The sequence below is a fragment of the Metarhizium album genome, assembly GCF_000804445.1.
Source record: "Metarhizium album ARSEF 1941 chromosome Unknown scaffold_1, whole genome shotgun sequence".
In the NCBI taxonomy this organism is placed as follows: domain Eukaryota; kingdom Fungi; phylum Ascomycota; class Sordariomycetes; order Hypocreales; family Clavicipitaceae; genus Metarhizium; species Metarhizium album.
Genome location: NW_024467575.1, coordinates 3,067,097 through 3,087,926, shown reverse-complemented (window position 1 = coordinate 3,087,926; position 20,830 = coordinate 3,067,097). Strand labels below are relative to the sequence as shown.

General features: G+C 55.4%; 9 protein-coding genes across 9 annotated transcripts; 6 read left to right on the top strand and 3 right to left on the bottom strand.

Moving 5' to 3' along the window:
• Positions 1–749: 749 nt before the first annotated feature.
• On the bottom strand, positions 750–3,110 carry MAM_00884 (Heat-labile enterotoxin IIB, A chain; the record flags this gene model as incomplete). The annotated part of the gene is made up of 3 exons (XM_040819683.1): positions 750–1,089; positions 1,150–1,232; positions 1,299–3,110. The coding sequence occupies 3 exons, from the start codon at positions 3,108–3,110 to the stop codon at positions 750–752; spliced, it is 2,235 nt and encodes a 744-aa protein (XP_040682948.1).
• A 2,246-nt stretch (positions 3,111–5,356) lies between these two features.
• On the top strand, positions 5,357–8,382 carry MAM_00883 (homoaconitase; the record flags this gene model as incomplete). The annotated part of the gene is made up of 11 exons (XM_040819682.1): positions 5,357–5,374; positions 5,487–5,888; positions 6,101–6,134; positions 6,348–6,371; positions 6,424–6,667; positions 6,713–6,927; positions 6,978–7,149; positions 7,270–7,374; positions 7,434–7,665; positions 7,730–7,808; positions 7,970–8,382. The coding sequence occupies 11 exons, from the start codon at positions 5,357–5,359 to the stop codon at positions 8,380–8,382; spliced, it is 1,938 nt and encodes a 645-aa protein (XP_040682947.1).
• A 53-nt stretch (positions 8,383–8,435) lies between these two features.
• MAM_00882 (homoaconitase) lies at positions 8,436–8,947 on the top strand (the record flags this gene model as incomplete). Its single annotated transcript, XM_040819681.1, has 2 exons — positions 8,436–8,528; positions 8,582–8,947. The coding sequence occupies 2 exons, from the start codon at positions 8,436–8,438 to the stop codon at positions 8,945–8,947; spliced, it is 459 nt and encodes a 152-aa protein (XP_040682946.1).
• A 1,433-nt stretch (positions 8,948–10,380) lies between these two features.
• Positions 10,381–11,511, top strand: MAM_00881 (Aldolase-type TIM barrel; the record flags this gene model as incomplete). Its single annotated transcript, XM_040819680.1, has 1 exon — positions 10,381–11,511. The coding sequence occupies one exon, from the start codon at positions 10,381–10,383 to the stop codon at positions 11,509–11,511; it is 1,131 nt and encodes a 376-aa protein (XP_040682945.1).
• A 1,748-nt stretch (positions 11,512–13,259) lies between these two features.
• On the top strand, positions 13,260–16,624 carry MAM_00880 (General substrate transporter; the record flags this gene model as incomplete). Its single annotated transcript, XM_040819679.1, has 6 exons — positions 13,260–13,352; positions 14,211–14,734; positions 14,806–14,883; positions 14,958–15,440; positions 15,497–16,209; positions 16,275–16,624. The coding sequence occupies 6 exons, from the start codon at positions 13,260–13,262 to the stop codon at positions 16,622–16,624; spliced, it is 2,241 nt and encodes a 746-aa protein (XP_040682944.1).
• Positions 16,625–17,248: 624 nt separating this feature from the next.
• On the top strand, positions 17,249–17,693 carry MAM_00879 (uncharacterized protein; the record flags this gene model as incomplete). Its single annotated transcript, XM_040819678.1, has 2 exons — positions 17,249–17,538; positions 17,600–17,693. The coding sequence occupies 2 exons, from the start codon at positions 17,249–17,251 to the stop codon at positions 17,691–17,693; spliced, it is 384 nt and encodes a 127-aa protein (XP_040682943.1).
• A 157-nt stretch (positions 17,694–17,850) lies between these two features.
• MAM_00878 (mitochondrial iron uptake protein) lies at positions 17,851–18,363 on the bottom strand (the record flags this gene model as incomplete). The annotated part of the gene is made up of 2 exons (XM_040819677.1): positions 17,851–18,105; positions 18,187–18,363. 2 exons carry the CDS (start codon positions 18,361–18,363, stop codon positions 17,851–17,853), a joined length of 432 nt encoding a protein of 143 aa, XP_040682942.1.
• A 692-nt stretch (positions 18,364–19,055) lies between these two features.
• MAM_00877 (AP-3 complex subunit sigma) lies at positions 19,056–19,681 on the top strand (the record flags this gene model as incomplete). The annotated part of the gene is made up of 2 exons (XM_040819676.1): positions 19,056–19,124; positions 19,184–19,681. 2 exons carry the CDS (start codon positions 19,056–19,058, stop codon positions 19,679–19,681), a joined length of 567 nt encoding a protein of 188 aa, XP_040682941.1.
• Positions 19,682–19,874: 193 nt separating this feature from the next.
• Positions 19,875–20,467, bottom strand: MAM_00876 (uncharacterized protein; the record flags this gene model as incomplete). Its single annotated transcript, XM_040819675.1, has 3 exons — positions 19,875–19,994; positions 20,060–20,100; positions 20,224–20,467. The coding sequence occupies 3 exons, from the start codon at positions 20,465–20,467 to the stop codon at positions 19,875–19,877; spliced, it is 405 nt and encodes a 134-aa protein (XP_040682940.1).
• Between the last annotated feature and the right edge of the window lie 363 nt (positions 20,468–20,830).

Here is a 20,830-nt window from a genome sequence, read left to right as displayed (position 1 = left end):
TAAACCAATACCCCAATACGGAGCCTGCACGGCGAGGGGTTTGCTGGTGCTGGACAGCCTTTTCTGCTTCGCAGTTCGCAGCTGTGAGGTAGAACAGCACTTGAGAACAGGGCTTGGGGCCAGACATATTTACCGACGGAACATGATGAACCGGGCCAGATTGCTAGAAGACAGATGAAATGGGCAGAGAGAGGAAAGGTGTAATAATAAATCAATAATGAATCAATTATGCGGCGATGGAAGTGTTACCTCCGCTTACTCTAGCCCCATTGTTACACGGAACTTGCCGTCAAACCTCAACCACATGGCTAGCTGCAATGCGTAAGGTTTGCGGCCATCACGATGCCCTCGCAGGCCACTCGTGGGTCCGGGCGTCAAAGCACAAAAGCGTGAGGCATCAAGGGATTGATGCCTCGGTTGATGCCTCGGTCAGCCGATCGAGTGACAGACACAGGCATGTTCTTGAATATATAGCCCTTGTCGGTCGGGTCTATCAAATGAGGAAAGAATGGTCAGGTCAGGCCATCTGTATTCCCGTCAACGTCTGGCAAGACAAGTAGACAGGAGGTCGCCCATCTCCTTTCCACCTTGCTGCTGTCATGGCACTCACTGTTCCGAGTTTTGGTAGTCAATGTCGATAGTTACAGCATGGCCAAGATAAGATCAAGAATCAGTTGGAGTAGCTACTCCTGATTGGACTTGGGTCCTCCGTCACCATGGCTCTGAGAGTTCGTCTATCCTGGGAAACTTCATGCCGTCCCCGTTGCTTGCCCCTCGCTGTACGACCACACGAGATACAATAACTCAGCTTTGTCGGTGCCGCGATACCAATTCAGATTGGCTGTTTCGCCGTCAAAGGTACCGTTGTCGAAAAACTTGACTCTCTCTTCGGAACCTAGTCCCCGGACGAGCATTGCCCTCCGGATTTTCTCCCCATCTGGGGCCTTGGCGCACCTGATGTACATCGCAGTGCCCTCGGCTCCCTTGGTCACACTCGGATGTCCCTCCTTTGGCTGGCGAGTCGACGTCATGAAGGCGGTGCATGCTTCGTCAGGGTCGAGCGTGTACTCTGGGACGAGCCAGACATATCTGAAGAGCGTCAGTTGGCTCTTCGAGTCGAGCAAGAAGCAGCGGCTACATGTGACCTACTCTCCGCCAAAGCCGTGATTTATGTCATCAGACTTGTCCGCGATTTCGCGTACCGCATCCCGAGGTCGGTCACCGTATGCCACCTATCATTGCAGCTTGTGTAAGCAGAGCAGATACTGCATATGACGGGGAGGGCACATGCGTCTTACCCGTAAACCTTTGATCATCTTGGACGCCGGCTTCTCTGTCTCGGGTGCGTCCCGCTCATTCTCCTCCTCCTCCGTAATCTCCACCATCTCCGTTACCGACTCTGGCATCCTATGCGTATATTCGCACTCCACGCGCCCACCCCGAAAAGCGCACATCCTCCATGGCCAGAGGAGCAGCCCGGCAACATCCCAGCATTTACCCTCCTCCGGATCCCAGTCATCACCGCAGGCTTCACAAGTAGCTTGTCCTATCTGCAGCTCGGTGGCGTTTGTCCCACCGCCACAGTTGGGGTTGTCATCGTGACACGGCATTTGCTGAATCGGCTCGCGTGGCCAGATAATCGTGTCGTTCTTGTCCCTGCAGAAGCCAACATCTGGCTCCCATTTGAGCGCACAGTTTATGCAGACCTCGCGCCCTATCCTGAGCTCTTCTTCTGTCGGCGCCTCAACCTCCCACGTCTCCTTGCGCATTTTATGGCAGGCGTTCTGTAATTTCATGCCCAGCTGTGGCTCCTCCGGCGGCTGCTCGTCCACACGATCACAGGTACGCAGAATGGCGTTGACGCTCACGAGCCGCATCTTGTTCTTCCGCCCATACGACAGGAGCTTCAGCTGTTCTGGCTTCTTCTTGTTGAGCTGTAGCGCCCAGAATATCTTCCTGAAAAAGTTAATCAGAGCGGCCTGGTTGTCGTTTCCGCTGATATCGTTCCTCCGCGGCCCGAAATACTCTTCTTGCAGGTTGTCAATATGGTCATCCAACCATCTCACAGCCTCGCCCACGGGGTGATCCCACCCTCGTAGCAAATCCAGCACGCCACGCATGAGCGGCGCCACAACTTTGAAACCCGCGAGTGTGCCTGCTCTTTGGTACGCACGGAATCCCGTCAGGAGCCTCTTTCGCTTCGTTGGGTCCATGGCACCGGTGACTGGACCCTTTGGTGCCCCCGGTGCCTTCCCAGGCGTACCTGCGGGTGTCTTGGGAGTTATCTTTTCCAGATCGCACCCGTCCCTGCCGCGGCATGCCTCCAAGAGCATGTCGTCGAGACTGGTGCTCACCCGAAGACCCCTGTAGTTGCGCCACGTTTCCTCCTCCCATGCCGTCGACAGTGGAGGAAACCCAGCGAGCTGCGGCGCCGGGCCTTTCCCCCTTAGCTTCTGAAAGCTCGTCGAGTCAAACGTCGGGTTCCTTTGAAACCCCCTGAACGTTCCCTGGCGCAGCTCTTTCTGTGTCTTCATCCCGGTTTCCCGGTCAGAAAAGTCCTCGCCATATGTGACTGACCACCAGCCCTCAACCTGCTCGTAGGGAATGTAGCCCAGTGCTGCGTGCTCATACTGCCCGGGATACAGTGAGTACTTTCCAAGGGACCTGTTCACGTCGACCATCTTTTTGTCGGCGTGGATCTTGTAGATGTAGCCCTTTACAGTCGGATTGTCATCGTCAACGGCAAATGTAAGCGACACAGCAGGATCGGCACTTGTCGACACGTAGCGGGTGACCTCGGGTGTTTCTCCTGCCGCATGGCGGAAGAGGCTGCTGCCCTCCTCGAGCTCATGCGCGTCGAGTCCACCCGACAGTGACTTTTGCAGGCCTCGCGAATAAAAGCCGCCCTCTTCCTTGACCTTTTCCGGTGTCCTGTGCACCTCGCCGCGGTAGACGTGTCTCGGGGACGCCTCGTCGTAGTCACCGGCCGGTTTGTTGCCCCACTGGCGACGTTCAAGTGTCGCCTCGACGCTGGCTCCTGGCCCTGGCCGGCTGTGGCAAAGCCCAAGCGAGAAGGCCAACGTCGTCAGAACCCAATGCCTTAGTTTCATGGTGCAAGCAACCTGAAGAGAACGGGGCTCAGTGCCGCGTAGTTCCTAGTCAAGGCGTTTGTAATTCAGCCAGATACTGGGCTTCGTGGGCCTGTGTGACGCTTTATGATGTTATTTCAACGCGAGGGCCTGCTGGACTCCGCGGACTAATTGCTCCCCATTCGTGGCCGCCCTGCCTGTGATATGTGCAAGGTTGAAAATCTACAATGGAAGCTTCGCCAGGGGGGGGGGGGGTGAGGCGTGACAAGGGCTCGTCTGCAGCAGCCTTCTGGGCTGCGTCTTCTGATGATAGCCCCCGTGTCACCAACATCCGTGTGACAGGCACTCGAATGCACAGAGTACGCAGTGTAGGCGATTACTGCTGAAAAGAAACACGCAGCGCTGATAACAATAAGTGAATTGATTGTACATAGTAAGACAGGGATTTTGGAATTTAAGCTGCAAATTCCAACGAGTTTCTCTCTCGGGAATCCCAGCCATTATCGTTGAATTTATCCCGAGCTATTACTCCGTAAGCAGCTACCCACTTGAGTAGATATATTAAAGCCCACAAGTTCAGGCGACAATAACTCGACAAGGAATGCTGTGGGGAGTCGGTATTTATTGCCCGACAAGGACGTTGTGAGGGGCCGTCTGTGCCAACAATTGCTCTCTTTTTTTTTACGAGAGATTATCAACCACATCACATAGGGATGGAGCTAGCTTGCAGAGGAGCAACGTCCTGCAGGGACTAATTTCCCGAGAACTCGGGTCCCAGCCTGCCCACGTGCCATGTACTCTTGCTGCCTCAGTCATCTTGTCAGGTTACACACACAGGCACCTTGTAGTCCTCGTTGGTCGGGCTCGTCACACGTAAAGGGGAAATAGAGGAACCCTCCCTTTTCCCTTTTCCCCTTGCGTTTGTGGTTAATAGTTACTAGTAACGCCTACATGCAGACGCCTGCAGGGCTAGTCCTTGACACGAAACGTGTTATATGCGAATCGAGCTGCGCTTGCTCCAACAGTGCATAGCTCCTTGCTATCGCCCCATATCACCGGACATGCCGAAACATTGAAATGTGGTGTCTGAATGAAAACCCTATAGTCAATGGCTTATGTAACAAAGCCCTACCAAGCTCCGCAACGATAAAATAACGCTGTTATCCTGTTATCGATGCTCCCGTTATATGTGGCTTACCCTACTACTGTTGGCAGAACCAGCGGAACCAGCGACACCGGGGCTTTCTGTCACATCATGCCAGTCACGCTCGTCCTGCACAACCGCTGTTGTCAATCTGATAATCGAACTGTAAGGGCTAGGGTTCCTACGAGACAAACCAGTCAAGCTCATATTGGCAGATACGCTAGGGAGTTGGTGCAGATGGTGAATTCATGAGTCGTGTCCGCCCGTAGAACGCCATGCTCAATCTATGTATATGCAGCGGCCTCTGTTCCGAGCACTGTAGGGGCTGACTCGCCGCCAAGACAATACTTCCTGGTTTCCGAACCATCGGGCGTGGTAAAACGGAGGCCGACGGGAAAAGCGGGCCACGGCGGGGCCGTTTCGGTTCTCGGGTTTGGGTCAGGAAAGTTGACAGTGCGGACGCGGCATCCCGACTCCCGAGTCTCGACAACTTCCTGGCTGCTTCATGGGCGTGGGGCAGTGAGTCTGCGTCCTGCACGAGCCAGTTGACAACATTTCCTTCCTGCCTGGCTTCTGACCAAGTACAGCTCAGTACTGCGGCCTCTTGGTGCCAGACTCTGCCTCTCTCTTCGCAACACCACCCTGCGTACTGAGCTTCGCCCTGTTATCGCCTGGCTGTCGCTGTGCTGCAGGAGCATTCGACACCATAGGGAAACGTATATTAGGCATGGCCATACCAACAGAGCCCCCACGATTCTACAGACCAAGACAATGCAAATGAGATTTTGGAATTAATCACTCGAGGAGACAGGATGTAAAGTAGCATGAGAAGAAAGAGGGGAGGAAATTTTTCGTCTCTTCCTCCCCCGAGCCAAGTTTACAGTTTATAGTTGCTCGCTCATCCTGTCCTGTCACGTGACACCAGGGACTCACCCCTGACATGCCGAGATCGGACACGGACCAGTGCGACCGCGGCACCTCTGGTTCATCTGGCCAATCAGGAGCCTCCTATTTGGTGTGCTTTCTACCCGACAAGGAATTTCTCGACGTACACACGTCTCGCAGCCAACGTCACTCCAGCGTGGTCCACGCCAGCCCAAATTTACGGCAATAAGTGTCCATCATGGCTATGGCTGCATTTGTGAGTTCCTCTGCCGTCAGCTGTCTCGCTGCTTTTTTTCTCCAGAGCAAAACAAAGCTCCCTCTCCCAATTGACGCAGCGAATGCTGACTCACACATGGCGACGTCTCCAGCGGAGAGCTATTGCTCCCAATGTCGGCACACGATTACAGCCTCAGACCTTTGTCGTCCGCCCTCGACCTCTTTCCGCCGCCGTGTCTCGTTGCCGCGCCTATCTTTCCACCGGTGACCGACGGCAATATGCTTTTCACTCCCAGCTTGAAAGCGCCCCTGACGCCGCCGCAGCCTTCGGGTCCTCTCCGCCGCCCTCCCGCCAGGCCTACCCCCAGACCCTCACCGAAAAGATTGTCCAACGATACGCCACGGACCTCCCCCCCGGCAAGAAGGTCAAGGCCGGCGACTATGTCACGCTCAAACCTGAGAGGGTCATGACCCACGACAATTCCCTGCCAGTCGCCATGAAGTTCATGCAAATTGGGGCCTCCAAGATCCATGATAGCCGCCAGGTCATTATGGTGAGTCTACAAGTATGCGGCCGGGAGCAATGAACATTGGTTAATTGGAAGACTCTTGATCACGACGTGCAAAACGAATCACCTGCAAACCTTAAAAAATACAGACTGGGTCAGTATTCTCTCGCAGCTGATCTCTCCCCCTTGGGTGGATAGCTCCGCAGACACCCTCTTGAATATCGTCGTACACGGAAATTGTTGACTGGAACCTGCAGTGGAGGAGTTTGCTGGCCGGCATGGTGTTAAGTTGTAAGTGTTCTCTCGCTGACGAGTTCCTCCCCGGGGGACATATCTCACTACTGAGACACTCCCAACCACAACAAAATAAAAATAAAACCTAAACCCTTCGAGCGTTCGTTGACTGACAAACCTGTAGTTACCCCGCAAAAAGAGGGATAGGTATACAAAACTCGCCAGTAAGGTACTAAGTTCAGAATGGCGGACCTGCTAACTATCAGATAGGCCATCAAATCATGGTCGAAGAAGGTAGAGCCTCTAGCCCACACGGTTGACGGGCGGTATGGTAACAGATGAACAGGACACGCCTGGCCAAGGACTGTGACCGTCGCCAGTGACAGCCACTCCTGTCATTATGGTGGTATCGGAGCGCTTGGCACACCCGTCGTAAGAACCGACGCCGCTAGCATATGGAGTACATCCAAGACTTGGTGGAGGCGAGTATCCTCCCCGGCCCTCTTTCCTCTGCTCCGCACATCTCAGGAGCAGATCTCCGTCCCAAAATCTCGCAGGAATGTTGCTCCTGCGACTGTACTCACAAATCTGTGACGCACACACGAATCGACCGTTGCTAACACAAGATGTGGCAGAATACCTCCAGTTGCCAAGATCACATTCACTGGCATCCTCCCCCGCGGCGTCACTGGCAAAGACGTGATCGTTTCTTTAGTTGGATTACTCAACCAGGACGAGGTTTTGAACCATGCCCTCGAATTCACAGGGTCCGAAGAGACTTTGGCAAGCATCCCTATAGATGATCGCTTGACAATTGCGAACATGAGTACTGAGTGGGGTGCTTTGAGTGGTCAGTGGAAGGCGAAAGGAAACAGACGAGCCGGTGTTAACATGACGCAGGGCTATTTCCAGTGGATAAGAAACTCATCTCCTGGTACCGCGCCAAAGCTACCACCGCGGCCATGTCCAAGAGCCCCCTCCGGGAGCGCATCAACCACGAGCGCATCGACGAGCTTGTCAAAGACGAGCTGGTTGCCGACCCCGGCGCTTCTTATGCCAAGGAACTTTACCTGTAAGTCTTTTTGCCGCGTCAGGCTTCTTCCCCTGGGATACGTCCCATGAGCACCGCTACAGAAATAAAACCTGAAAGAACATACACCCGTTCAAGGCCATCATTGACTCTATGCCCTAGGAACTTATCTACACTATCCCCATTTGTTGCTGGGCCTAACTCTGTGAAACTTGTTCACCCTCTCCGGACTCTTGAGTCTCAGGATATCCCGGTCGACAAGGCTTAGTATTTCATCCAGCTCCAGTTCAGCAAACTGATAAGGTCCAGCTAACAATTGACGACAGCCTCGTTTCCTGCACCAACGCACGGAGCTCGGACTTCGCTGCCGCCGCTCGTGTCTTCCGCGAGGCGGCCAAGGATGGCGAGCCCGCCAAAATTGCTCCCGGTGTCAAACTTTACATTGCTGCAGCCTCCGTTCCCGAGCAGGAGTTGTCCGAGGAGGCAGGCGACTGGCAGGTCTTGGTTGATGCTGGAGCCCAAGTTCTGCCTCCAGGCTGTGGTCCTTGTATTGGTCTTGTAAGTTCCAACCCCGCAAAACTCGAAATAAAAAGAAGTCCATGACTAACCGTGCATGTCCTAGGGTACTGGTCTTCTTGAAGACGGCGAGGTCGGGATAAGTGCATCCAACCGAAACTTCAAAGGTCGCATGGGATCTACCAGTAAGAACTTCCCCGTGCTATCAAATTAATCTCTCCTTTCAGCAATTTCAAGCGTGGTTTATTGCTCGAACACAGCTTCTTGAACAACAGTGCTCCTTAAACATGTCTCTGAGCTGTAGAGGCGTTTCCTACACGGCAGCAACTAACTGAGGATTTCTCAGAGGCAAAGGCCTACCTAGCCAGTCCGGAAACCGTCGCAGCCAGCGCTCTTCGGGGTAAGATATGTGGTGCTGGTTGGTACCAGAAGCCCGAGGCTGTCGAGAAGGTAATCATCGGCGAGGGCAGCGGTGATTATGTCGCCGACAAGGCTCGGTCTGTGGAGGCTGCTCTTGACAAGCTTCTTTTCGAGGTTGATGGTATGATCGCCACTGCTGAGGGCGCCGGAGACGCTGCCACAGGACAGTCATCCAGCCCTGCCGCGCCTCAGGATGAAGCTTTGACCGAGATTCTCCCTGGCTTTCCCGAGAGAATTGAAGGCGAAATCGTCTTCTGTGACGAAGATAACATCCCCCCCCCCCCCCCCGAGACATTGCCTATCATTCGCCAAAACTTGGAGAAGCAAACACACAATTAACCGAGTGTTGTAGGGGGAAATACACCTACCAGGATGATATCTCCAAGGAGAAAATGGCCGAGGTGTGCATGGAGAATTACGACACTCAATTCCGCACAACCACCAAAACTGGTGATATCCTGGTGACAGGCTTCAACTTTGGCTGTGTAATATCACCCGCGTAATCTTGTTGTGGGGAGCAATGTCTGACCTGACCTAGGGATCCTCAAGAGAACAAGCTGCGACTGCCATCTTAGCGAAACAGATTCCTCTCGTCGTTGCCGGTAGTTTCGGAAACATCTTCAGCCGTAACAGCATCAACAATGCTCTCCTCGGCGTCGAACTGCCAGCACTTGTACATCGTCTCCGCGAAACGTACAAGGACGAAACTGAGAAAGTCCTGACCCGCCGCACTGGGTGGAGGCTGCTCTGGGATATCCGCCGCTCCAAAGTTGTCGTTACCGAAAAGGATGGCTCCTCATGGGAGCAGAAAGTCGGCGAGATCCCCCCCAACGTGCAAGAAATCATTGCTTGCGGCGGACTTGAAGGCTGGGTCAAGACCAAGATTGCGGCTGAAAAGCGATAACGAGTCTCTTGAATATTCGATATTCTCCTTTCGGGTTCCTGACGTTTGTGGTCTCGGTTACTGCGGCTGGGCTTTCTTTTTCTTTTTTCTTAACCCAGGACCAACGCTGTGGATGTACGATTTGATTCACGACGCTGTTATATGCCATCTAACCTGCTTTCAGAGGCGCCTCTAGAGCAGAATTTTTCTAGCTAAGGGGAGACAGGAGCGCTCGCTAGCTTGTGATAGGTCGAGGACTTGGATATGCCAGTACACTGGTTATTTGGGATATCTGGCAAACAAGCTGTAAAGAAGAGGTGTGTGGTTATAATTTGGATGGTGCTTTTGGAGACGGAGCCGTGCGCTATGCGTTTGAGATCTTGCGCGAGTCCTTTGGTGGTATATCACATGAATTATTTGTGAGAATATAGACCGATGAATGAATTGGGAGGCGTTGACCAGTTGATCATTTCAGCATTATAGTGATGTGCTACATTTTGCCCTGCTCTGCTTTCCTTGGCGTTGTAACTCGTGGCCAGCTTCTGGTTCTGCGAGGTCGTCTCCCCTGGGTGACCGCGCTTTTGGTCATACATTCGGCCGGTGTGTGTGCTTTGGGCTGACAGAAGACGCGAGAGGCTCGCAAACGCGCCCTGCCTGGCTGTGGCGTTTTGCCATGGTCGCCCGGAACTAATGGGCATGAAGAGCGGCGGCGAGACAGTGTGCCAGGCTGTCCGTACCCATCAGTCGTCGTTGTGTTCGAGCTCGTGTTGCATGTCCTTTTGCCTCTCTTTCTGGTGGTCCTTTTACTGTGGCATTCTTCCAACTGCTTCTGGCGTCACTTACTAAGATGGCCTGCACGGACCATGGTTCCCCCACAGTACCCATACAGTGCCACTAGATATATTATTCATCCCGTTGGCCCTCAGAATCGCTCGCACCGATGAACCTTGGTCGCCGCTAGCTTCGGGGCCGTCGACAGAGCGGACCTGGGCCCCCTTTCCGAAATGCCCCTTGATCGTCGCAATACTTTAAAGTCTGGACCGGTAAAGTTTTTTTTTTTTGTAACGGTGAGCATCTTGATTACATAAGATCCAGGCTCCCGACATCGCGCACGGTCAACACGATTGGGCCCTTTTTTGTTGCATTAGAGACTAGCAGCACCTAGTCACAGGGGAATGCCGTCATTTGGACCCCGGGGGATTCAATGGCGTGACTGATTAATAAACTACACGGCCATGCTTCAAGTTCGTGGCGATGGATTACTTGAGCGTTGACTCGCGCTCGAATCTCGTCCCGTCTCGTCGACTTATAATAAAGGGCCACGAGTCCGCTTCCTTTCCCCCGCCAGAAAGATATCAGCCATTCGACATTTGAAAACCTGAGGACCTGTACGCCAAATCGCCAACCAGCCGACATCTAACTAAACCGTGGCAACGCGAAAGCCTCGCTCCAAAATGGCCTCTTCGAATCTGTTCAAGCCCCTGTCCATAGGAAACATCACCGTCAAGCACCGTCTCGCACTCGCGCCCCTCACCCGTTTCCGCGTTTCCGATGACCACGTCCCGCTGCCCATCACGGTAGACTACTACAGACAACGCAGCCACGTCCCGGGAACTCTCCTCGTCACCGAGGCCACAATCATCTCTCCCCTCGACGGCGGCCAAGACAACGTCCCGGGCATCTGGAACGAGGACCAGATCAACGCCTGGCGCAAAGTCACAGACGCGGTCCACGAAAACGGGAGCTACATCTTCGCCCAGCTCTGGTCCCTAGGCCGTGTCGCTGAACCCGACGTCGCCGCCAAGGAGGGCATCTCGGTCGTGGGAGCGGACACCATCCCCACCACCGCCGACTCCCCCAAACCGCACAGGCTGAGCCTTGCGCAGATTCAGCAGAGGAAGGAGGCGTTTGTGGCGGCCGCCAAGAGCGCCATTGCCGCCGGTTTCGACGGCATCGAGCTCCACGGCGCAAATGGGTACCTGATCGACCAGTTTCTGCAGGACGTCTCCAACCAGCGCGACGACGAGTATGGCGGCAGCGTCGAGAACCGATCCCGCTTCGCCGTCGAGGTTGCCACGGCCGTCGCTGAGGCCATCGGCCCGGAGAGGACGGCCGTGCGTCTCAGTCCCTGGAGCAAATACGGCAGCATGGGCATGGCCGACCCCGTGCCCCAGTTCACCGACGTCATCCAGAAGCTGGACCGGTTGAACCTTGCCTATCTGCATCTGGTCGAGTCTCGAGTTGCGGGCAACACCGATGTCAAGGCCAAGAGCTCTGAGAGCCTGGATTTCGCGTACGAGCTGTGGAACGGTCCGCTCCTGGTTGCCGGCGGGTTCCTGCCACAGACTGCCAAGAGCCTGGTGGATGAGGAGCATCGCGACAAGGACATTGTCGTCGTGTTTGGCAGGCGTTTCCTCGCGACGCCTGATTTGCCGTTCAGGGTCAAGAACGGGATTCAGCTCAACGAGTACAACAGGGACACGTTTTACACTCCAAAGAGTCCCGTTGGCTACATCGACTATCCTTTTAGCCGGGAGTTTCTCGATACCGAGGAAGGCCGGGCTGTCAAGGTTGCGTCTGGCTGAGGTGCCGGGCGTAAAGAAGGGGTGGAGGCTGTTTGTCGTGCATGTATATTTTGTGGTAATTTTGGCATTTACAGAGCGTCGTATAGATAGATGGCAAAGAATACTGTCTCTTTTTCAATGAGGCATGGCTAGACCTGCTCAGTATTATACTTTTTCGCTTCGCAGCGCCCTTTTTTGATGCACGTCAGCAAAAACATGTCGGAGTGGAACGATATTGCCGCGCCCTTGAGATGTTGGCTAACGGGGGAGGTCAAGAAGCTTTGATGGCTCAGCTGGAAATGCTGCAGCAATGAGCGGGAGCAGACGATGACGCCAACTGGTGTTGTTGCTGGAGCCAAAAGCCCGAGATGGATCCATCGACTGTCCTCGGCAAGTAGAACCAGGAGAGCAAACAGACCAGCAGCGGGCTGTGAGATATGCGCAAGGAGGGGAACCTCGGGTCGCTTCAGGTAGGCGGGATTCAATCCAGCCTGACAATATCAAGCAAGTACCGCCTTCAAGGGAGAAGGCCTGGGACTGCGGAGACGGCATGTCCGGATCAGGAGGACTGCCTAGGACGCAACGTCCTCGAGTCCGCGCTGGTCTCAAGAAGCATACTGTAGGCTCGCACGACGTGATCCCGTGGCAAACAATCAAAGAGGGACGGTTGGCGCAGTCCGTCCACCATGACGAGTTGACATTCGTCTTGCCCATGGACAAGCTCGCGTCGCTGGCACCTATCGTCGGGGCCGACTTGTTTCTTGGACGGTGCTTTTCTTACCCACGGTGGCGAGTTCGATGTCGATTTGTTGACGGCGCAGCCTGCCACACGGTTCATCGCTTGTGCTTTGACAGTAATCACGGCCACTTTAGACGTTGTGCGATCGAACTGCGGGCAGCGACGGCTCGGCGGGCAAGGAACCGTTGGACAGGGCGCAAGGAGTCAGCCAGAAGAATGCAGAGGTGAGGACGCCAGAGTCTGAAGAGCATGATTCCGGGGGTGGATGAAAGCTGCTGAGTAACTTGGATTTAGTTTCAATGTCGCATGCAGGGTGTCGAAGTGGCTAGACGCGGGATATTACGTATTTTTTTTGCACGTCTCAAGCATGTCTCAGCCTCGTGGGCTTTTTTTGCCGGCACAAAACGGAGCACTCCCGCGCAGCCTCTTTGGTGTGCAAGAGGGCAAAATTGAGAGTGCAAGTGATCCGTACATACGTACCACCGGCACCAGCCCCATGCCACGCCATGCTCTGCAGTGATTTATACATCATTACCTACTTAAGTACTTAAGCGGCGTAACTAGGAACTTGTAGGTATTTGCCTAGTCCCGACATTGCCGTCCCCCGCGATCGATGGAGCCAGGGCACAGATGTCAGCTCGCGTAGCGGGACCAAGTAGGAGCAGCGTTGTGGTGGCAGCAACTTTAAAAAAAAAAGCCTTGGCCGCACAGATGATGCACGAGGCTAATTGGCAAACGTAATGTTGCATGGAAATGGGAAATAAAAGGCACCTACACTGACGATACTGCACGTTGCCATCGACGAGCAACATCTGACGTGTATTTCCAGCGGAACAAGCGGGAGCCAATCAGGAGTCGACGAGGCCAGGAGAAGTCGAGTGGCAGTTACGACCGAGACAGACTTCCAACGGAGTACTCTGTACTTTGCTTGTAGCAGTATGGAGTACGGAGCACTGCGTATCATTATTTTTCAGCTACCAGAATCCATGTATGCCCGTTCTCGGCAGCGGCAGGCTGAGGCAGCCCCAATATGCGTGCCCCTGTGCCCCTAATTTTACCCGCTCAACTGCTGCCTCTTGCCATCGCTTTGTTGTTGCAGAGCCTGGCTTGGCTGGGCTGGGCTGTCAGTCAGTCCAACTTTTCTCTCCTGCGAGGCTGTGATTGATATCCGTGTTGGTCCTGTCCTGTCCTGTGCAGCTGCTCCGTTCTTGAATTTTGCTCTCTCTCCCCCTCTCTTGATCGAAAGTTGGCATTTGTGTTCCCCCATCCAACGCCACTGCTATCTTTCGCTCTCTCTGTCTCTCTCTTTCTCTCTCTCTCTCCGTCTCTCACATCGTCTTCCTCGGTCGCTTGTTGTGCGCAATACCCCCCCGCTTCCAGCTTCTGGCGACGCCGTCGCATTTGACCCGACATTGCCCTTGGCTCTCTGCTCCGCTTCTCGCCGCCTCTCGACATCATCGCGCGTCAATCAATCCGGCTAAACCCGGACAAGAAGTACGGTGGTTGACGGTGGGTGATGCAAACTGGTCATCTGATTGCGCGCCGCCTATCCGCAGCCTGGCATCAATCCATCGGCCTGCCCCGACTCGCGCCAAGTGTGTGAGTGCGGTTGTGTGCGGGCGCGCGTGCGTGTGTTGTCATTGCTTGTCTACTGGTTGGTCCGACGTGTCGCCGGTTCCCACGTCTTCCAGGCGGCCCAGGCCCTCCAGCTCTGCCCTCTCCGCCCGTGCCAGCACCGGCCGGCGCCGCCTGAGACCACCATAACTTGACGCAACCACAACCGCAGAACCGCAGTCTGGGGTCTGGGGTTGGCCATTCAGTCTCTCTGCAGCACCAGACTCACTCCAACCACAGACCAGACAAAAATCCAACTATCCACTCGTTGGCGGTTGGAAACCTTGTCTCTGGCTGCGGTCACCAGTGACCACCCCGTCCTCCATCCACCTCCCCTCTCCTCTTCCTCTGTGCCTGATCAATTGAGACGCAGGTGGGTGCTGCTGCTCAACAGCCCCAGATCGCCATAATTTCTCCGTCAACTCCGTCTCGTCTCCCTTCCAACATTCCGTTACGGACCCTCCCTGCCCGATCTCCCGCCGACCAAGACTCCCACGCCGCTTCACTCCTCGGCTTTCCGGGCCACGCCGCCTCTGGTCATCGTCGGCAGTCCTCCAGTTCCGAGTCATCCTGGACTGACACCGGCGATATTGGTGATCAACTCGGCGACGAGCACGACCCTGTGCGTCTTCAGCTGCCCGAAGAGCTCGAGCAAGAGCTCCTCGCCGGCGTGCAGAAGCGTCAGCCCAAACACGCCAAACAGGTTCGCATACGCGACCCCCCGTCTGAGCAATACCATCGATCCCCGTCGCTTCCGCCGACTATTCACAAGGAGGCCATTGAAATCCCCTACATTCAACCGCAACCTCCCTCGCGAGCCCAGCGCTGTATCGGAGCAATCATGTCGGGACCATCGGGTTCCATCCATGGCCTGACCGGCAAGGCCCTGCTGTACGAGACACCACCGCACCTTTTGCGAACCACTTGATCCGCAGCCAACGTACTGACACGATTCTTCAAAGTTATTTCACTAGCATATTTGTCTCTCTTGGCGTATTTCTGTTCGGCTATGATCAAGGCGTCATGTCGGGCATCATCACGTACGCCCCTCTCCAAGCCATCCCATAACTTGCAACATTACTAACTATATTTCCCTTGTTTTTCCCCCCCTTAGTGGCCCTCACTTCATCGACTACTTCAACCACCCCTCCAAAGCCCATGTTGGTACCATGGTGGCAATTCTGGAGATTGGCGCCTTCATTTCCTCGCTAATCGTCGGCCGGGTCGGAGACATCATTGGCCGAAGGCGTACCATCCTGTATGGTTCCTGCATATTCTTCGTTGGCGGCGCTTTACAGACACTGGCAACCTCCATGGCCATGATGATGCTTGGCCGAATCATTGCTGGTGTTGGTGTTGGCATGCTGTCTACCATTGTGCCCGTGTACCAATCCGAGATTTCCCCTCCTCACAACCGTGGAAAACTTGCTTGCATAGAATTTTCTGGCAACATTATCGGCTACACAACCTCGGTCTGGGTAGACTACGGCTGCGGCTTCATCGACAGCGATTTGTCGTGGAGAGTCCCTCTTCTCATGCAATGTATCATGGGAGCTCTTCTCGGTCTTGGCAGCTTGATCATTGTCGAGTCTCCGAGGTACGTATCCGCGCTGGACGCAGATGCTTTTCATTTACAGTGCTAATCTGGTCCAGATGGCTTCTTGACAATGACCACGACGAGGAGGGCATGGTGGTCATCGCTAATCTGTACGGAGGCGGTGATATTCACAACCCCAAGGCCAGAGAAGAATATCGCGAAATCAAAATGAATGTGCTTCTCCAGCGACAAGAAGGCGAACGGACATACTCGGACATGTTCAAACGATATTCCACACGCGTCTTCATCGCCATGTCTGCGCAAGCCCTGGCGCAGCTGAATGGCATCAACGTCATCTCCTACTACGCTCCCTACGTCTTTGAGTCGGCAGGTTGGGTTGGACACGATGCTGTTCTGATGACGGGCTTGAACGGCATTACTTACCTCTTGTCTACAATCCCGCCTTGGTATCTGGTGGATCGATGGGGTCGAAGGCCCATTCTGCTGTCCGGCGCAGTTGCCATGACTATTTCTTTGTCACTCATTTCCTACTTCATCTACCTCGATGTCAAATGGACACCGAGAATGGTGGTCTTGTTCGTCATGATCTACAACGCAGCCTTCGGCTACTCTTGGGGGCCGATTCCATGGCTATACCCACCTGAGATCCTCCCTCTCAGCATTCGCTCCAAGGGTGCCAGCTTGTCCACGGCCACGAACTGGGCGTTCAATTGGTTGGTTGGCGAGATGACACCGATTCTGCAGGAATGGATCAAATGGCGGCTCTATCTCGTCCATGCATTCTTTTGCACAGTCTCCTTTGTGATTGGTAAGTGGAGCCATGCGCGCCCGCTAACAGCTTCTTCACGGGCGTCTTCTGACACGGCTGCTCAGTGTATTTCATCTACCCCGAGACTTGTGGCGTGCGTCTCGAAGAAATGGATTCCATTTTTGGTGATGCTAGCACGGTCATGGGCACCCCATCCCTCCATGCCGACACCGAATCCCTCATCCGAGCCGGCTCACCTGGCCCGTCGAGAGACTTTCCCGGAATGTCACTTGATGCCGCCGCGGAAATAGACGACGATCGGAAATCACAAATCCAGACGGGCGGCGGCGAGGACCGAAGCGTCGGTGGCTGGCTCTCCAGAGTCGTAGCTCGCGGCCGGTCGCCGAGCGTCCGCAGCAGCCAGGGTCGGTATGCTCCTTTGGGTCAGGATGAGGGCCGCCGCAACGATGATTGACCCAAGAAACAAACAAGCAAGAGAGCCTTTTCGCGATTAGAATTTTTGCATATAGACCAAACAAGTGGCAGAGCGTATGGACAGGCATTCAGCGTCCTTGTTGGAGTAGAATTTATTCGCCACGGAACCTCGGTCGTGGCTAGGTTTTGGAACGCTTTCAGTTGGCGTTGGGTGTACGATCCGGGACCGCCAACAGAGGCGGATATACATGACGAGGCGTTGACACTAATTGGCGTTTGACACAAGAGATTCCACGTCGCGTCGCTCAGACGAGCGATGCTTGTTTGTACTAGTTTAGACGGGAACAGAGGCGCTTGCACGGCAGCCCTCCCCGGGAGCACGAGCGCTGAGATACCTTTTCGCGAAAAGAAAAATCTTTGGAGTCAAAGTCTTGTCAACCTACATTTGCCTTGTTCCCTGCCGGTGCAAGTGAATGCGTGAGTCGCAGCCGGAAGTTCTCGTACAGTGCGTTCTGGATGTCTTTGCACGGCCCCGCCCCATTCCACTTGCCTCACTCGCTCGGGTGGTTTAATCGTCTCCTGCAACTAGCAACTCCACGAGCTTTTGCTTCGCACGCCGGAGCTTTGGTAGCCGCCCACGCCCACGCCTACGGCCACGAGCAGCATGGCCAGCCAGGTCATCCACGCCTACCGGCACCTGTACCGCGGGCTGCTCCGGGCGGTGCAGTACTCGTCTCCGGCGCGCTACATTGCCCGCGACCAGCTGCGCGCGGCGTTTGCAGAGGCGCGGGCACTGGACGCCGAGGGCGTGAAGCGCACCTTGTGGTTTCTCGAGGCGGCCCGGAGGGAGAGGGGGCTGGAGCACTCGGTCTTGAAGAATCTGCTGAGGGTGAGGGGGGAGAGGGCCCGCGACGTGAGGAGCTGGAGGGCGCTCTTGCACAGGAGGACGCAGAAGTGAGTTTGTATTTTGCGTTTTCTTTTTCTTTTACTTGCCCGTGGAGGCTGACGTTTGCAGGGACGGCATGAGGGAGGATAGCGCGACGGCACTCGAGCACTATGATATGACGGTTGCCATGTTGAACAGGAGCATGGGGCTTTGTCTGCGGTGAGGGCGGTTTGCGAATGGGCTTGCACGGGTCGCGGTGTGTGGTCGGGGCAGCGTCGGAATATAATACATTCAAACTGGGAGGGACTGGGGGGGGCGGAGCTAAAGCGATAATACAGGATTTCGTGCGTGGCGGACAGGCGGTCGTGCCGAGCTGTCGGCTAGCTCGTCGCGGGCTCCTCAATGACAATATCCAGCTCTTGGAGGATCAGGTCGCTCAGGCTGACGCCGTCGCGGGTGTAGATCCAGCGCCCCGAGCCGGTGCCCTCCTTCTCCCCCTGGCCCTCGCCGATGATGCACCAGTCGTATCGTTTGGGGCCGGAGACGGGGCTCGACAGCCAGATCTGCTTGTTTGGGGGCTGCTTGTTGATGACGTATGTGCCCTTGTCTGCGACGTTGATGGTCATGACGCCCGACTGTAGGCGGCCGAGTTAGTGGTGTGCTTTCTCTGGCCGGGTCTGGGCTTGGGTTTGGGTTTGGGGAGGGGGGACACAGACCGAGTACTCGATGTCAATGTCCTCTCGCGTGTCTTGGAGCTGTTCGAACTTGGACTGAACAGCCTCCAGGTAGCCGTCGGCCAGTTCGTGGTACTGGCCGTCCGAAAGCTCGGCGACGCCCACGCTCGGCCGGGTCTCCTCGACGTCGTGCTTGGTGGGGTTGTCGGTCTCCGGCATGATGCCTTTGAGGCGTCGAGATGTCGTCGACAAGGGCTGACGATGTGGCAGACGGCTTGACAGTGGTCGGAGGGGTTGGGGCGCGCGTGGGAGCGGTCGCGGGCTTGGACGGGCCGCATTCCATCGACAGGTGGCCTGGGCGACGAGCCTCGAGACCTTTGTGGCTCCTTGTCGGGACATGATGGGATGATGGGATGAGGGCGTTGAGGCTCAAGGCGTTGAAGGGGGGACTCCTATGTTGACGCTGGCTCGCGATTGCGCGGGTGATGGGTGCTTGAAAGGACGCTCGGGGTTCGATGAGAATGCAGTTCCCGCACGTAGTGATAGGGCGGTGGGACTGGTCCGCGGTCCGTGGAGAGTTGAGACGGGCAGACGGGCAGATGGCAGGCGATTCGGGAGGAGAAAGCGGAGCGAAGGCCAATTCGGCATGCAGCACAGCTCGTCAGGGCACGGCACACGCATTCCGTCGTCTGGCACCCGAGCTGCAGCTGTGGTCTGGCTGGCCGCTGAGCTGGAGGTTCCGTGTTGCGCCGTGCGGCCGGGCGCTCAGGTGCCGCCAGTTAACGTTACCAGTCGACAGCCCGTGGAGATGGCCTTAGTCATCAATCGGTCGTCCTTCAACTTCTCACCCGGCTGCGGGCAACTTGCCTTCATCGTTGCGCCGACGACATCGGCAGCCTGAAATTGCGACCATGATCAATGCCTTTCTGGTCTTCAATGGCCAGGGTCAGCCGCGCCTCACGAAGTTCTACACGCAGCTGGTATGTCACGCTCATCTGTTGCCGGCCACAACATGCCACTACTGACCACATGTCTACAGGAGACGAGCATCCAGCAGCGGCTGATTTCCGAAATCTTCGCCTTGGTGTCAAACCGGCCAAACGGCTCTTGTAACTTCTTGCCCCTGCCCCCTCTGCTGGCTGCGTCTGGCACCTCGCACTCGTCGTCCAAGGAGCAGAATGACGTGCCGTCCCTCGTCACTTACCGCAACTATGCGACGCTCTACTTCATCATAATATCCACCTCTACCGAGTCGCCCCTCGCCTTGATCGACTTGATCCAGGTATATGTCGAGGCCCTGGACAAGCTGTTTGAGAATGTCTGCGAACTCGACCTCATCTTCAATTTCGAAACATTACATGCCACGCTGTCAGAAATGATCATTGGCGGCGTAGTCATAGAGACAAACCTGGACCGCATAGTCTCGGGGGTCAGGGCACAGGGCACCGTGGCAAAGAGGCCTGTAAACGAAGGAAGAAGCACGGGAATTGGTTCCGGCTTGGGCATGGGTGCTAACTTCGCCTGGGCCGGCCGTTGATCGGTGGCCACCTTGACGTGACTTGGTTTCAAACTATGACTACGACGCCCAAGAGGCTATGATACATGGCGGGTAATGTACATGGCCACCTTTATAAAGTAATTCCAAACTGCGCGGGAGGGTGGGGGAGGGTGTTGTTGTGGTGCTAAGCGCCGTGGGTGATAATGGAAGCACATGATGATTTTGAAATGCCTTATCTGGACTTAGATTCGGGCTGTTGCGCCGGCAGCTGTGGCTCCGGGGCATCCGGTCGTCGTTCGTGGCGCTTCTCCGGGTCGACAACTCCAAAAAGATTGCGCGCGTGACGGCGCATCTAATCCATGCATCAGACGTACGGCACGTAGAAGAAGAAAAGATGGGGAGGGAAAATCGGCAGACCTCTTCGGAGGGCTTGTATTGCTTCCCCCACCATTCGAACTCTGAGAACTGGAGCAGCCACACGAGCGCAGCTTCCAAACATTGGTGAGCAAGTCTTCTTCTTTTCCTTTTCGGTCCCGAGGCTTTTCATCATTGGCAACAGGAAGCGCAGGAAACAGGCTCACCTGCAATTGTGGCCAGCTGCGCAAACTTGATGCCCTTCTCCCACCGCGGCGACCTGCTAGCCAGAAATATTCTGCGCTTGTACTTTTTTTCGAAGCGCAGTTGTTGTGCGTGATTGAGCTCCTTGAAATTGGGAGGCCATACTTTTCGCGCTTGGTACGGGTTGTTGAGTACGGTGAAGGGCACCTGCTTGGGGAGGGACTCTCTGCCCGACGGCGCTAGTCGTCTCGCCGATGCCGCAAACATGTCTTTTTGTTTATGGGCGGGTACAGGGGACACGACGGCGCAGGGTGGTTCGACTCGTTTTTCAATTTGCCGATGCGGGCTCGTTTCGATGTCGTCTCTATGTCCGTCCGTCGGTTGTGTGTACCCTCTGTCTGGTGCAGCGAGGCGAATTTTGTTGGCGGCGCGGCGCGGCGCGGCTTTAAGACGCGGACGACGGTGGGATTTGTAGTTTCATCCCCGGGCCGTCCGATAGATGGTCCTCTGTGCAGAAATTTCTGGGAGTAATCAATGTGATACTTGGCATATGTTGCTCGCAGTGTGCCGCTGTGTGTTGGCAAACATGGTCTGTCGGTCACTTGACTGGCAAGACTTCGCCACGATACA